At 35.9% G+C, this 15,330-nt stretch overlaps 1 protein-coding gene across 2 annotated transcripts; it reads right to left on the bottom strand.

Annotated features, from left to right (window-relative positions):
* Positions 1–565: 565 nt before the first annotated feature.
* On the bottom strand, positions 566–14,770 carry LOC125205453 (protein EXPORTIN 1A-like). Of its 2 annotated transcripts, XM_048104392.1 has the most exons (32): positions 14,535–14,770; positions 12,667–12,783; positions 12,421–12,513; positions 12,256–12,327; positions 12,024–12,131; positions 11,862–11,944; positions 10,957–11,095; positions 10,742–10,810; positions 10,584–10,661; positions 10,418–10,480; positions 9,624–9,668; positions 8,962–9,069; positions 8,775–8,873; positions 8,409–8,612; positions 8,226–8,285; positions 7,459–7,569; positions 7,011–7,108; positions 6,766–6,874; positions 6,494–6,559; positions 6,300–6,398; positions 6,084–6,164; positions 5,147–5,236; positions 3,955–4,040; positions 3,775–3,855; positions 3,494–3,697; positions 3,158–3,224; positions 2,791–2,901; positions 2,532–2,639; positions 2,314–2,451; positions 1,978–2,115; positions 1,785–1,889; positions 566–1,065 (listed from the first exon to the last, which is right to left on the bottom strand). In XM_048104392.1, the coding sequence occupies exons 1-32, from the start codon at positions 14,631–14,633 to the stop codon at positions 943–945; spliced, it is 3,252 nt and encodes a 1,083-aa protein (XP_047960349.1). In that variant the 5' UTR covers positions 14,634–14,770; the 3' UTR covers positions 566–942. The 2 variants fall into 2 exon arrangements, with proteins under 2 accessions (XP_047960349.1, XP_047960350.1); XM_048104393.1 differs by lacking the exons at positions 11,862–11,944; positions 12,024–12,131; positions 12,256–12,327; ... (1 more) ...; positions 12,667–12,783; positions 14,535–14,770 and adding an exon at positions 11,250–11,705.
* Positions 14,771–15,330: the final 560 nt, after the last annotated feature.

Raw genomic sequence — 15,330 nt, 5'->3', positions numbered from 1 at the left:
ATTTTTGTTGAGTTATGATATTACTTACCAGTATTATTTGTTTACGTGATAAATTATACAAACTCCCTTGATTTGTTAAGTTACAACGCAGAATACGCTATATGAACATGTAATGCCACCAAATTTAGATTTTAATAATATGTTGCATTTATGCAACTATTGAATTGAACAAATTGTTAGATGAATATTCGAATATCAGACACAGCCATATAATATTCCACATGTCGGCAGCTTATTGGAAATTTTGCGCAATGATCGTCATAATGAGTCTTCGCTTTTCATTGATACATATAATTTCGACCTTCTCATACCAGCACACACCAACTCATTCCAACCTGTTTCATTTTAATTTCACGATAACTTTTACTCCACTAATATAATTACAAACGCATAGACCCGATTAAATGTCTTCTTTTTTTTTGTCATTAACCAAAGCAAATCCCAACATTAAATTTTCCCTTAATCAATTGTTTGCTTGTTGCCGAAAAGGAACAGCAACCTACGCAGCGCACAGCCACACACCAACATGAACCAGGACAGTTTAGGTTATTAATTTTAGAATAACTAGATGTAAAAAATATTTACCAAAATCACTAATCAGTGTACAAGACAAACTACAAAGCAGCATTAAAGAATAGATCTTTATAAATTCGTACAAATTGCTAAAAGAGAATTTTCTGCACAACCCACCCTCCTATCACAAATGCTTCTAGTGACATGCCCATGTTCCTAACATTACGTTCTGAATGCTCTACAACCAGCAAATGGTTTCTTCAGCAGCACCCCCGACAGCTTCCTCGTTTCATTCAGAAATATTTCCGGCCAGATTAGGCAATCCACGGATGAAAAACCCAAATAATGTATGAATGAGGAATTCAGGTGCCCCAACCTAACTTTCAGTTAAAAATCCAAACTAGCCTTGGCCCAAAAATGCGACATTGCTCATGAATCCACCATCTCGTCTTGTATCTCGTTGGGTGCAATGAGTCCTGGAATTGATAGCATGCGCTGTCGCTCTTTTTCTCTCTGGGCAGCAGCTTCCTCAGCATAAAGATCTTTATTGTCCTGGATCATAAATGTAAAAGTCAAGTGCCTAATTTCAATATAAGAATCAGGGTGTGCATAAATAACATTTCAAATGCAGATTCTCTATGGAAATCACCAAACCCCGAACTCAGAGACTTAGTCATACAAGGTGCTGCACATAGAAATAAAAAGAGAGAAGGTAGGCTGTGAAAGGAAGAAGATGAGAAACAGGAGTGGAAAGAACAGAAGAATTAAACAATGAATAGACAAAGAGAAAATAAAATACCAAGATATCGCTACTGTCTTGTGCAAAATAAAGGATATAGCTACAGCATGTTTTACGAAGTAAGGAGCAAGGTCCTCATCAGTTCCATTTTTTTTTAATAAATTGAAAAGTCATGGCTACCACAAAACTCAGCTACCAGAGCACATTGAATTGTGTTAGGAAGCAAGTCTGGTACCAGAAAATGACTGCACCAAATGACTCAATGACACAACCATTAGATGCAGGCATGCAGCAGTACGTCAAGAATGAATATAGGAAACCAAATTTCACCCACAGAGTGAAGCCAATTTCAATTCTTAGGCACCCCCAACCCACTCACCCACTCACAAGACTGAGATGTTGAAAAGAATTCAAATCAAAAAGACATAAAACTCAATAAATGAACTCCATCGACGAAGCATCATCACAAGATTCACCAGGAAATGAGTTGTGAGAACAAAAACTAACGAAAAATCAATAGTAAATATTTCACCTGAGCTGAAAATTCTTTTGATTGGACAAGAAAATCTCGTATGTGATCTTTGAATGAAGAAATATCGCCTTTTGACTCAAAAAGTCCATTGACAAATTGGGTAACCTGAAGAGAACAAAAAAATAGATGCATGTATAAGCGGTACACTAAACATCTGAAATTCTGAAGTAATAAAGAAGGTTTGGTTTAATACCTCAGTTGCTGTCATGTTCGGAAACGATGAGCTCAACAGTTTAACGGTATACTCACGGACAAACATGCCATTATTTGCATAAGGATAAGAAACTGTTGCAGTATCCCATATAGGCTCAGTTAACGCAGCTGATTCTACCTGTAATTTACACAAAAAGTTGTTACGAAGCTTAATCAAAAGAAGTTTACTGAATAAATCATTAAACAAAAAGTGTGATCAAAGTATGCAGGCCCCACTAGCACTTATTCCATCAGATCTGCCAGTCAACAAGTTTGCCAGTAAGAAGAGGGTACAAAAGGAGCAACCAGAAATGAATAAAAAGAGAAATGCTGTTACCAGGCTGAATAAGTGTTGCAGCACCAGTACATGCAACTTAAAACCCGGCTTGTGGAATGTGTCTGTCAAAACAGCAAATATCTCTTGCTCTATTGTCAAAAAGTAAGTCCGGTGGAACTGGTTACAAAACTCAGAACCCTGAAACGTCATAAAAAACCCATAACGCACTGGCTAGAATAATTATCAACACCATAAAAATTTTATAAACCAAACTACACCTGAAAATTTGTCAGCATTTCCAATAATAGGTTGAGACCAGTCTCTGCTATATTTCGTTCAGTGTGCCGGAAAGCCCAAATGATAGAATCTAGAACAAGTTTTAATTGCTGAACATAAGAGCAAAAAAACCAAAGTAAATAATATGATCGTATAAAAATATGAAGCCAATAGGTAATTAATGATCTTGAGTTGTATCTCTGACATGTAAAAAAGGACTTTATCAACAAAATGCCAGTAACTTTGGTGCAATATACATACCTCACTTGACAAGTGCACTAGGGCAGGAAAACAATGTGCAGCAATAGCTCTAAGCAGTGAAAAGAACTTCAGTCTATGCTCAGGATAGTCTTCAAAATTCTTTGTTATCATCTGAATGATATTAATAGTTAAAGAAAGAACTATAGTTGACAACACATATATATGTCAAACCCCAAAATAACCAGTATCCAATAATGGCAGCATAAAATGTTAACACATAGATCAACACTTGAATTTACATATGGCAGTTTAAATAGCTTCAAATTCAAGTTCTTGTTGCCAGAGTAAACATGATAATTAAGAATTTTTTAAAAAGGATATATATATCATTATGCAACAAATAATATGTAACGGAGGCTGCACCAACCTCTAGAGTACACTGGAATACAGCTTCGAATATTCGAGGAACGTTCTCAATCATTGTTCCCTTGTACCTGAATAAAGTTAAGCAAGAGAACAAAAATCATGATGAATGACAGCATGATCTAAATCAATGTTATGCATATAAGTAACAATATCCCAGCCAAAATAAAATCATGTTCAATGATGCTGCAAATCACTGCTAATGATTTCATGTATGCACAGTTGAGAACGTTACCAGGAACACAAGCAAATCGCTGTTACCAGGAGGTCAGATGGTGTTCGGTTATAGACATCTAAAAGACACAAGCAAATTGTAAAGAAACCCAAAAGAAAAACTCACTTATTTATTATTGTTGCAAATAGTGATAGAACTTCAGACTCTCTTGCATCAGGCAGATTCCGAGCATAGTCACCGAGCACATGGTCCATCATTGGAGGCAAAAACTGTTTACCGATATGTTGCTGATCTTCAGCTTTATCTGTAAATGTCTCAGCTTTTTCTAAAAATGTCTCAATGAGCTTTAATGTTTCCCTCTTGACTGAACTGTTGGAAATGACGAAATGGACACAGTTATTAGACTGAAAATGTACCCAAAAAAATGCTCCAGATTTGGAATATACCGTAAGAGTTTCACAATAGATGTCCGAGAAGCATGGGGCCCTCCTTGGGCAATACTGGTTGATATAAGCTCACTGTACATTCTGTGCCATGCAACTCGACCATCATCAAAATACACACAAATGTAATAGTACTACTCAGGGAAACTTAGGACTGTCATTCCAAAACAAAACTAAACAAACCTGTAAACATTGAGCATGTCCAAAAAGATCATGGAAATCTGTGGCATAAAATACATCCCAAGAGAGCTAGCAACACTAGTATTTGTCTGGAGGATCAAATGTGAGCATAAATTTATATCCACAACAAGAAAGACAAAAAGCATATTGAGAATCAATATATAGAGAGTAATAAAATTAGACAGGGTTACTGGACAATGACATACAGCTATTGTAACAAACTATAATACTGATCTTCTGCTTAAACAATAATTAGGAACTATGAACTTTTTTTGGCATAAGTTTGGCTTAATTAACACATCAATCACAACAAATGCCATTCATATTGAGCAGACGAAGAAAAGACCGAGATAACTTAGGATTTGAATAGAAACCACGTCAATTTGTCATATAAAAGAAAAGGTGTCATTTACCAGCTTTAAGTAAAAGGCTTTTAATCTATAAAGTGGTACGCCAACTACACAACCCCAAGGTTGAATTAACTAGTTTCTGTCATGCCTCAGACATCCGTATATGATTATTCTAGGTTATGAAGAGGGTGTGAGGGGTAGACAAATGCATCCAGGATGATTCCATCTCATATTGAACTTTTCTGGGTACAATAATGTTACCTTGGTTAAATGTATAACCAAATTGTAGGTGCATATATAGAGAGTGTCAATAAAATTTCATGAAAAGATGAACGAACAAAGGTTGAACCAATTCCAAATTTGCATTGCTCAAGATAAAGAATTTTACCGTCTTCAATCATGACAAGGTTTTTCAGCTTGATCGCATAATTGATTGATTGAGCATTAAAATAAAGAAGCACGAGATAAGACTGATTACTCAATATAGCTCAATATACATACATTACAGTAAACATATGTATATATACACAAGTATGCATGGATATCATGGGGCTTTAATTGACCATTCCAGCTCGAACTTCAGGGCATCAAGCAAACATAAGATAATCAAACAAAACAGACTAGCTCAGGCTCAATGACGATATTTTTTATGAAAAAGATTAAAACAGAGTTTAAGTGATCATTCTCAAGTTTTTCTTAAGCAGTTTGTCCTTCTACCATTCTATGGCTCAGTACCATATATGGAGAAGGTCTGCAATCTGCATGGAAAGAAAAGCATACAATCCAATATAATAATAATAATAATAATAATAATAACAATAATATAGTAAGGTAAAATAAGATACCTGCAAGATATTAAGCACTGCACGGATCACATCTTGATCTTTCAAGAAATCTACGCTCTGGCGTGCCTGTCCAATTATTTCAGTCCATTTCTGCAGTATAACGTCAATTAGCTACGTTGAAACTTGAGGTGCATTAATACATGTGTGCTAGAAGAGAAACAACCCAGTTTCCCTTCCTAGTGAAGAATTTTCATGGCCAAACTAAATTGCTAATCTTGCAAATCACTGGCAGCTTATATATTGTAAATTGCATATTTTAATAAATAAATCACATTATAATTCTTTAGAATTTTCTTTCAATTGCATATTGATTGTATTATTGTACACCAAATAAAGGTGAACCACTAATCAAATCCAAACATTGAAAATTATTTTTAAATAATAATAAAACTACACATATTCTCTTTCAACAAACACCGTGCAATGCAGGATATAAAACCTAGTTAACTAACAAATACTCCCTCCATCCCACGGTAAGTTATTTGTATTCCTTTATGGGTTGTCTTGGGGTAAGTGAGTCAATTCCTCTTTTGGCAAAAGTCAACCCTTTTAATCTCTACTATTTTATCCTCTCTTCACTTATCCACTTTATTCTCTCTTCGCTTATCTACTCTATTCCAGTCTCCACTAAACATCACTTCCTTAAATCCCGTGTCGAAAAGTAATACACCTTCTGTCCCATTAAAAATGAAACGTTCTTTTTTAGGTTGTCCCATTTAAATTGAAACGTATCCTAAAATGAAAATAATATTATCTCTTTTTTCCCACTCTCTTACTTTATTCTCTCTTCATTAACTCACAGAACAACACTAAATAAAATCCCGTGCCGAAACGCAAATGTTTCATATTTAATGGGATGGAGGGAGTACATCACTTAGTGTGGGACGGAGGGAGTACATAGGGTCATCTGGAAATTATAGGAGCAATGGGATCAAACCTGATTAGGAAGTTCCATCAGCTTCTGCAGGTATTCACCTCTCCTGAGGGGATCAGTTTCGGCTTGAATCATAGTACCAACCTACAAGGTACAAAGTGGCAAGAATTGAAATAGACATTATCAAAATAAAGGAATATCTTGAACCTTATGGTTCACAAAAGGACTAGATTATGCTAGGAAATATTATAAGTTAGAAAGCACCAAATGAGGACCTACAGATTCATAAAAGGAATGAATTTGGTGAGGCTCAAGATCAACAATAGTAGTCAGAAGTGTTGTTAATAGTTCCGAAACAAATGGCTCTTTTTCTCCAACCTGGGTTTGGAAGAGACACAGTTAATTCCTTTGGTTATAAAGGCACAACTTACAACTGAGATCATTGCCAAATACAGCAAAACATGTATCATAACCTGCACGATGACAAATTTGCGCTTGCATTTTTGGACAATTTTCAAGAATGTATCACATGCCATGTCCTGCAAATGAGCAGAAAGAAATAGTAATACCAAATCAGTACGCAGTTTAAGAACTTAAAATGATAAGTAATAGAAACATAGATTCAACAAGGATTTGGGATCGGCAGGATGTTAATAAAAGTGAACGATGATAAAAAAAAAACATAAGAGACCATGTAAGAAACATGCAAAAAACATGGCAAGTTAAAAGGGATATCAATTCCAACCTGAACCCCTGGGTGGGTCTCATGCATGAATTCAAACAATTTGTTCACAACAGTTTTCAAGAACTTCCAGTGAGCCCTCAAAAATCGTGGGTATTGACCAACTACATACCTGCAGCCAAATAAACAGCAAAAGTTCAGAAGGAAAAAAACAGGACCACATTTTTGTCTGCAAATCAATGAATCATACAGATAGATTGATTAGGCATTCACTCTCATGCAGAACAATAACTAGACTCAACCCTCACATTATGTTACTGGCAATGACAGCTTTATTGTCCTTCCCCTTAGTGATCTCACAAAGGTTTAACAAATCACGGATTACCATCACCAGAAACCTGTTTTCCTGCCAAAGGTTGAAAGTTAATGGATGTCAATTGCAAATTGTGCCCAAGCTTCTAAACACATAACACAGATTATCATCATGCTCCAGAAAAGAACAAAATTGAACCAATGTATCAAGAAACCACAATAAATATAAACACACCAAATTGCAACTAAACATAAACTTGGAATCAAGCAACATTTCAACTTCCAAAGCATCATAATGGACAACTATGAAAATATGACATCTTTAGGACAATGACACCATTCATGGGCTAGCTTTTCTAACAGTATATCAGGAACGTAAACGCAAATGAAGCTTATCTACTTTATTACAGCATTAAAGAAATGCAATTGGATAAGCTGATCTACCTGCTCCTCTGCCATTGACCCAGAAATAGATCCAATGGCCCAACAGAGTGTATTAAGATTGTTCCAGGTAAAATCCTCTCCAATAAGTTGTTTACCCAACTTTGTCAGCATCTGTAGCCACAAACAGGATAAAAATTCAATGGTTCAGACGTTCAGTCCAAAAGCATGAATACAAATCAAACCCCTGACTCCATATGAGTCATGACAGCAAGCAGTTGAATAAAGTATTAAAAACAAGGACGAAGAAAATCAATGACAATTGGTCTCAGAGAATCAGCATAACTGGTCAATGCTTAAGCATATAAAAGAGATAGATAAAACATATCACCAAAGCATAATCAGTAATTCAAAGAAGGAAATAAGAGGCAGAACATTACATCAAGCACTCAAGGTATAACTTAAACCCTTCATGCTATAAGGCCGATATTAGAAACAAATCTTCATTAACTTCTTACATATCCATTTTAAGGACACGTAAATTCTGCGCATTCGAGTCCATAAAACTGAAATATGTCTACAACAGAAAATATTTTATAATCTAAACTTCTGCATGGCCAGTCAAAACCAGTTGAACAATAATTATCAGTAAGTTTTGTGAACTGTTTGAATTTGGACAATTGTCTTGAAACTAGAGAGAGCAATACCACATAACTACTTCAGGCAATCCGTAAAAGAATGGAAGCATAAAAATAAGCAGCAAATATTTACAGAGCATAACAGTTCAACAAGCACACATAGAGAAACAACAAAACTAGCAAGAGGCACACCTGTTTTTCAGTATCCTCGTGATCAAGATGAGCCAAGTAAATCAGTGTCTCCCTCATTATCTGTGAGTTCAAATTATTGCACATATACAGCAAGAGTCAAAGCAAGATCTACAGGACTAAAGAAGCAATTGCATGAAAAACTGCAGTCTAAAAGCTACATGAGTTTTAAATAATCTGGACGACCTTATACTGTACTAGAACATCATTATCTTTCATTGTCTCACGAACTATATTCCCATTTTCATCCTCAACAATGAGAACCTCTTCTGGCTTCGCCATGCGACATATCATTAGTAATCTCAACTTTGACATTGGACCAGCATAAAGTTGACGCCTCTGCAGGAGTTGTGATCCTAGTCCATCAACCATACCGGGGAGCATAGGCATCTGCTTGGAAACCAAGAATGCAGTATTCACATCATCATATGCTAACTTGGCTTATTTTACAAAAGAAACAGTATTCACTGGAACAATTATCAACATAATGCCCATGAACAAAAAAACATTATACTCGAAATATTTAAGAGGAACACTGAATATCATTTCCACCTGCAGTCCCATCATGTGTGCAACCCCAGCAGGACTATCCAGATTGTGATTAGAATCAAACAGCTCCGAAACTAAAGAATTCCAATAATCCAGGCAAACCTGCAGCCCATGGCACTCAGAAATTGTGTAAACGATCACAACAATAACGAAAGTCAGGGGTACGTAATGTATAAGAATTTACAAGTACCTTAAAAACTTCAATGTCATCCACATATGAGATATTAATTAGATACTCAAGGCCCACTAGTAGTATATTTATATTCTCTTGCACAGACTCTAGCACTCGTATATGACACTGCAAAGACAAGGTAGTAAGAGTATTAGTGAGCCTAATAAGGGAAAAAGGAGTAGGAACATAATCAATCTTATAATTTGTGTCTTTAACCACCAAGAGACTGGTGATTAGTCTGGATCAAGTACCAGCAGAACAAAAGAAAATATTATGACTGGTTGAACAGAACACACAAAATTTACAATTCGAGAGCTATCATAATCACCAGCAATTTAGCAAAAACAAATGTACTCCTGCGATAACTAATATACCCAACAGCAATTCAGAAAGTCATCAAAATAAAAATAAATAAGTTTATGTAAGGAGATATTGACACAAAACCCAGATGGTGCAGATAATTAATTGCTAATAAAAAAAAAGCTAAAACAAAATTTAGCTGCTTCAAACATGTACACATTTTAGTGATGATATCAATTATCAACATACTGAATGAATCCCCTAGGAAGCCACTTCCGTTACTAGCCACATAATTCAAAAATAAGCAGCAATTGGATGATTTGTCTTTTTCGATTCTTTACTTCATTTAGTAGTAGTCAATACCAATGAAGGTGAGTTACCTTGTAGAATGATGTGAAAAACAGTGCCAAATTCTGAATAAATGCCTGAAGAAACAAAGCAGAATGAGTCTCAGTTCAAGGCATAAAAAAATACATAGAAGAGGTGCATAAATCTCCATAACATTCACATTTGTCTTAAAGTTTTATTTGGGTACATTTACCAGGAAGTGCAAGTCCCACCCAATAAAAAGTTTGTTTGGTGCTTCATTGACCAAGTTAACAAACGTTTTTTTTCATTTTTTCAAGTTTCTGCCTAAGTTGTGCCTCACTTATAGACCTGAAACATATCTACAAGCCTGAAAACTAATACACTATTTCATAATGATAAGGATAAAACTGGGAAAATTTGGAAACTACACACAAAAAAAATTAAGTATTTGGTCATGAAAAGGATGACAGAAATGGTACAACAAGAACTTTGTCAAGCACCATTTGATTTCGTTAATAAAAGGGTATTTTTGCAAGTGCAACGACAAATCCAGAAAAAGAAGAGTACCCCCTTTTGTTTTGGTCTGCTTTGCCTAGTATTGGTAAGGTATACCAAAGGAAAGGAGTATCAATGGCTTATCCCCTTGATTGTGGGCAGCAATATTCATATAGATTTTCCCTCTATTGATTGATGACTAAGGTTTGGTTTGTTTGGAAAAAATGGATATATTCTTTAAAAAAATTGAGGGGAGTTGTGCATCCAGGTAAACATCAGGGTGATATTTGCTTCCCAAGAAAAACTTCAGAAACACCTGACATTCTAGCAATAAGATATATGCAAGCTAATTCGGAATCAAAGTAGTCACCTGCTCCTCACTATTGCCATTTGCATATGCCTCAACAAAGTTGGTGGACGATGGGACAATTGCCTAGTACACAAGTAACGCCATAACAGCAATCAGCACACCAACTAACTGGTAATATCAAGTTACAAATATAAAGATTATAGCAGAGAAGCTTTATCTTCACTACCTGTAATTGCGCCATGAATATAGAATACATTTTGGCATACTCCATATTATAGAAGTCCCCAAAACTAAGAGCAGCAACCTGAGAAACTGGCTCATTAGCAACAAATATAATTGGACAAAGCATCTATCAAGCAGTTAGAAAGGAGGGCGGGCAGCTACCTCAGTCAGACACTGAATAGTGAGATTGCGATATGCAGGCACAGGAAAGAATTTCAATAGAGTTTCAAGCTGCCAAATAAATCAGAACAGGTAGCACCAAAGATTAATAAAGCAAACAAGTACAAATCACCAACTAAGATGTTGGAACAGATCAGAAGAATGCAGTTCAATTCCTTCATTAAAAATTCAATCGAATAAAAGGGAAGAATACAAACCAGTGGTGATTCAAATATATAGCCCAAGGGAATCCAGGATAAAAAAGCATGTAATGTTGCCAAGGTAGCCCTGATGAGTTCAGCTCTTTGGGATGCAGACAACACATACAAGCATAACTCATGAATGAGCTTGAATTCGCTGAAGGCAAACAAATTAAAAGAATTAAGACTAAAGACATACAACAGGAGGATTTTAAAGAAGTTATACATAAAATGCACGCCCTAAAATGCAGGCCAAACTACCATGAGAACTTCACCCAAAAAGAAAGGGGGATTATAAGTAATAAAATTGCCTTTCAGGAAGCATATATGCCAGATATTGGATCCTTGAGATATAAACAGTGCTGTCAGGGGTGTGGGCGACAGGGCGCACATGGAACCAGAAGGAATTGTCTTGAGCGCAGTTTCAGCAATGTTGGATTTCTGCTTCACGAAGGGAAGTGGGGGTGGAAGGGTTTTTATTCAAATTCAGATTAGGCTTTTTATTTAATTCAAATTCAAAATGTTCATTATTTCAAATTGGGCTTTAAATAAATATTTGCAGTGACTTTAGTATTAATAATACAGTTTCTAGATTTGACCTAATCACCGTCCTGCAACTCCATTGACATACCTGCAACTCCTTGACATACACCTTCATCTCTACAGACTACAACCACATCACAACCTAATTGGCTACGCCGCCATCTGGTGCCTTCTTTCTACTCAATCTATTGTACAAATATCTGTCTTACCATCGCCCCGTCGTGCCCCACCACACCTCCTGAATATCTCTCACCCCGGCAACCTCGGGGAGATTACGATCGAGCCTTGTGCTCCCTGTGCCTAGGGCCCACACCAGGCGCACTTTTGAAACTCTGGATATAGCTAATGAAATGTATATAGTACCATGTTCACATGATTACCTGTTCAAAGATTGTTTCAACTCTTTAATCTTCTGTTGAGTCATTTCACCCCTTGAAAAATCAAAGACCTCCTCACTTAGAAGCTGACAAGCAAAACATTCCGAGTCAATCACAGATTCAGATGTATATTAAAAGACCCAGATCGAAACCATAACTACATACTTTTAGAATGGCCATGCAATTCTCGCAGATGGTTTCACTTGATTTTGCTGCTGCAACCAAATCAGGTATGAAGCTACGCCATCGAGCTGGCCACTCATGCTTCAATATCTTTATACAAAAGAAAAATCACAAACTGGACTACTAGAACTTAATGACATGAATCATTCAACCAAAACGTAGTACCAAAATATCAAAAGTGATTACAAATGCTCAGTGACTTCCAAGAAATTACCTGAACCAATATTATGTTTAATTTATTGACATAAAGCCTCTCCCTCCGGAAAGAGACTTCGTCACTCGAAAGCTAACAAAAATATTAGGCGAAAAGGTAAGTACTCGTGCTTCCACGTTATGAAAGAACTATATGTCATGATTAGTGATTTTCAGATTAAATTACCTTAACTATAACATCAGAAATATAGTTTTTCATGCCATCTCTTTGTTCTACAGGTAAAGCATTCCATCTGTACTTAATAACACCTTCCAAAACCTGTATAGGGAAATTCAGCATCTCTTTTATCAGTGATCACAAGTTGATGACAAAATTAAAAAATATTCGCAGATTTTGTTATGGAAATAAGCCCAGAACCACAAGTAAAGAGGAACTGTAAATTACTATGAAGTATGAGCATGCTTAACATACCTGTAAAGCAAAAAATTTTGTGTTCAGATTCTGAGCACTAGATAAAATGTGGACCACTTGAAGCCACATATCTGGGTTATGTTGTAAGTCACGCAAGATATGATCTGCAGCAGCCCTCTGCCAAGAAACCCAAGAGAAGAAAATCAAAGTTATTAAGCTGGGAGGAGTATGATTTCCAGAAACTGAGAGACCTCAATTGATTGCCTAGTTAATAATCTTTCCAACTTGATCCGCCTTCAAGCACAACTTAAGCACACTGTGTTGCAGTAAATGACCAAAAAATGGGAGAGATATATGCTGAATTTCAGAGCATTCATAATTACAAAAATCAAATTGCATGATTCTGCCTGAACGGTTTAAAGCAAACTCCATGGGTACGAAGATATCATAAACCATTTGCACGGGACTGGAAAAGATGTTCCAAGAAACTATATATACATAAATATGAGGATTGTTCAGCCTTATTCTGATAATGGGTTTGAGACTTTGAGGTGTGATTTTCAAACATTTTGAAAGGAGAAAAAAAATTCAAGGCATTTCATTCAAGTGCTCGAGAGATTTGTTCAGTTCTTGTTGTTAACAGGCAACGGCTTGCTAGTATCCAAGAAGTTACCACTATTTCTTTGCATCTCTCACATATATTACTTTTTGGTCAACCAACTTCTCCAACGCACTCACTTGATGCAATCCAAACATACAATTCTACGCAAACACTGCTATTCTGTTATAATTATCATTTTGCCTCGATTACAAAAGATCTTCTATAGCTAACACCAAAAGATATTTCTTGCAGTCACCTTCCATGGTTGGTATCAACATGAACATAACATGTATCTATTATCTCATATATTAATAATGCCATATCAATAATGCTAAATCAGTATTAAAAGATAATACATACTACTCCAGAGTCCAGAAAACTAATGTAATTTCAGTTCTGTGAAAATCCAATTTGAACCAAAAAAAATTCTGAGGGACTAGGGAGTATATCATATATGTTCAACCGTGTGGCCATCTAAACAAATAGATTAGGAGAAACCAAAAGATTGCATTCTGCATATAGTAACATATGAACAGATGTATAGCTTCATATGCTGTCACTTATTTGACATTCTGATGTTCACTAAAATGTCTGTGTATCAAAAAATTCATATGATACCTGCCTATTATCAAGTTTTAAAGAGCCAAGTAACACAAAATGGATGCACAACTTCATATACAATCACTTGCTTGGATGTTCACTGACGTTTTCTCTTTTACAAGCAATGTTAAGAAGGAGTATAATACATGTTACTCCTCCAGTTTTAATGAGTGAAATTTCTCTTTTACATGCACTATCAAGCAGTTAGTTCAATATGGATACGTGTTACTCCTCCAGTTGTCAAATAAATAGTTTAAAAAGGTGGTAACATGTTTTGTCAAAAAATTACATAAATTCATAAAATAATGCTGTGCGTCATATGAGCTTGCAGTTACTATATCTTCAATAGAGATCAATATTCATCACTTAACAACCAGGCTTCCCCGTTAGAAAAAACAAAAGACCTACAATTGTGTAAACTGGCACTGCCACTATGTTCAACAAACAAGTACACTTAGTGCCAGATGATTCCAGTTCAATCAAACATACTACGTGACAGCACTAAACAAATTCACGAGTCCCTGCATCAATACTATGTCAAGTGATTGAGAGGCGCATTGTGTGCAGGATAAACCATTCAAAACGAACTAATTTCTGAGGATTTTTTATGAAAATCCATCAAATTCTCGTCCAATCCAACCAACACGGGCAAATAAAATTGAGGCATCACAAAAAAAACCAAACACTAGTAAAATGAAAAACATAAATAAAAGCAAATGCTCCATACCTCCTCTTTAGATCCGGTTCCATAGAAAGCAGAGACAGTGGCGTCGAGCAGAGCAACATCCATCGGCTGACTCAAATCCCGAAGCTTTTCGGCCGCCATGGACGAGATCACTAGTCACTGAGAAGCTGAGTTGTCGAAAAGCCCTAGAGAACTAGTGTTCGACTAAACCAAAACCTTGAGATGAGAGAAAAACGAGGGAGAGATGGGGTGAGGACTGAGTTGGAAATTAAAAAAAAGACAGCTTCAAAATAAAGCAGAAGGGTTTTAGAGAGGTAGAGAGATGGATTTTAAAAATGGGGATGGTTCAACCGGTTTGACATGGAACCGTGGTTCCTATGGACCGATTCCGGTTCTGCAAAAAATAATCGAGTTCGACCCTAGTAAAAACGACAGTGGAATTGACATTGGGGCTTACTTTTCTATTTTTCAATGTAATTGAGCATACGTAGGTATATCTTTTTAAATTTGAAGTTAAGTTCTAATTATTTCTCTTTTAGTTTAAGATGAAAATTTTAGTTTAGTTTTCATCATGATTATTTGTCTGACACGTTCTCCTCATGCATCATTCAAGTGAAGTGTTCTGCTTTGCGTCTTATTTAAATGCAGTTGTATTCTAAAAACGTGTTATCATAGATATTAATTTATAGTATAAAAAATATCTCAATTCGGGAAGTTAGTTGCTATATCTAGTTCAATTTGGTAACGATGCCAAGCGAGTCTCTTCGAGTTGGAGGAGAGACATTGAATGACGGACATTGATTCTTCTCTGTAGATTGCACGTCTATCCTTCTCCATG

Source organism: Salvia hispanica, chromosome 2, assembly GCF_023119035.1.
Source record: "Salvia hispanica cultivar TCC Black 2014 chromosome 2, UniMelb_Shisp_WGS_1.0, whole genome shotgun sequence".
In the NCBI taxonomy this organism is placed as follows: domain Eukaryota; kingdom Viridiplantae; phylum Streptophyta; class Magnoliopsida; order Lamiales; family Lamiaceae; genus Salvia; species Salvia hispanica.
This window is presented reverse-complemented; position numbering and strand designations above follow the sequence as displayed.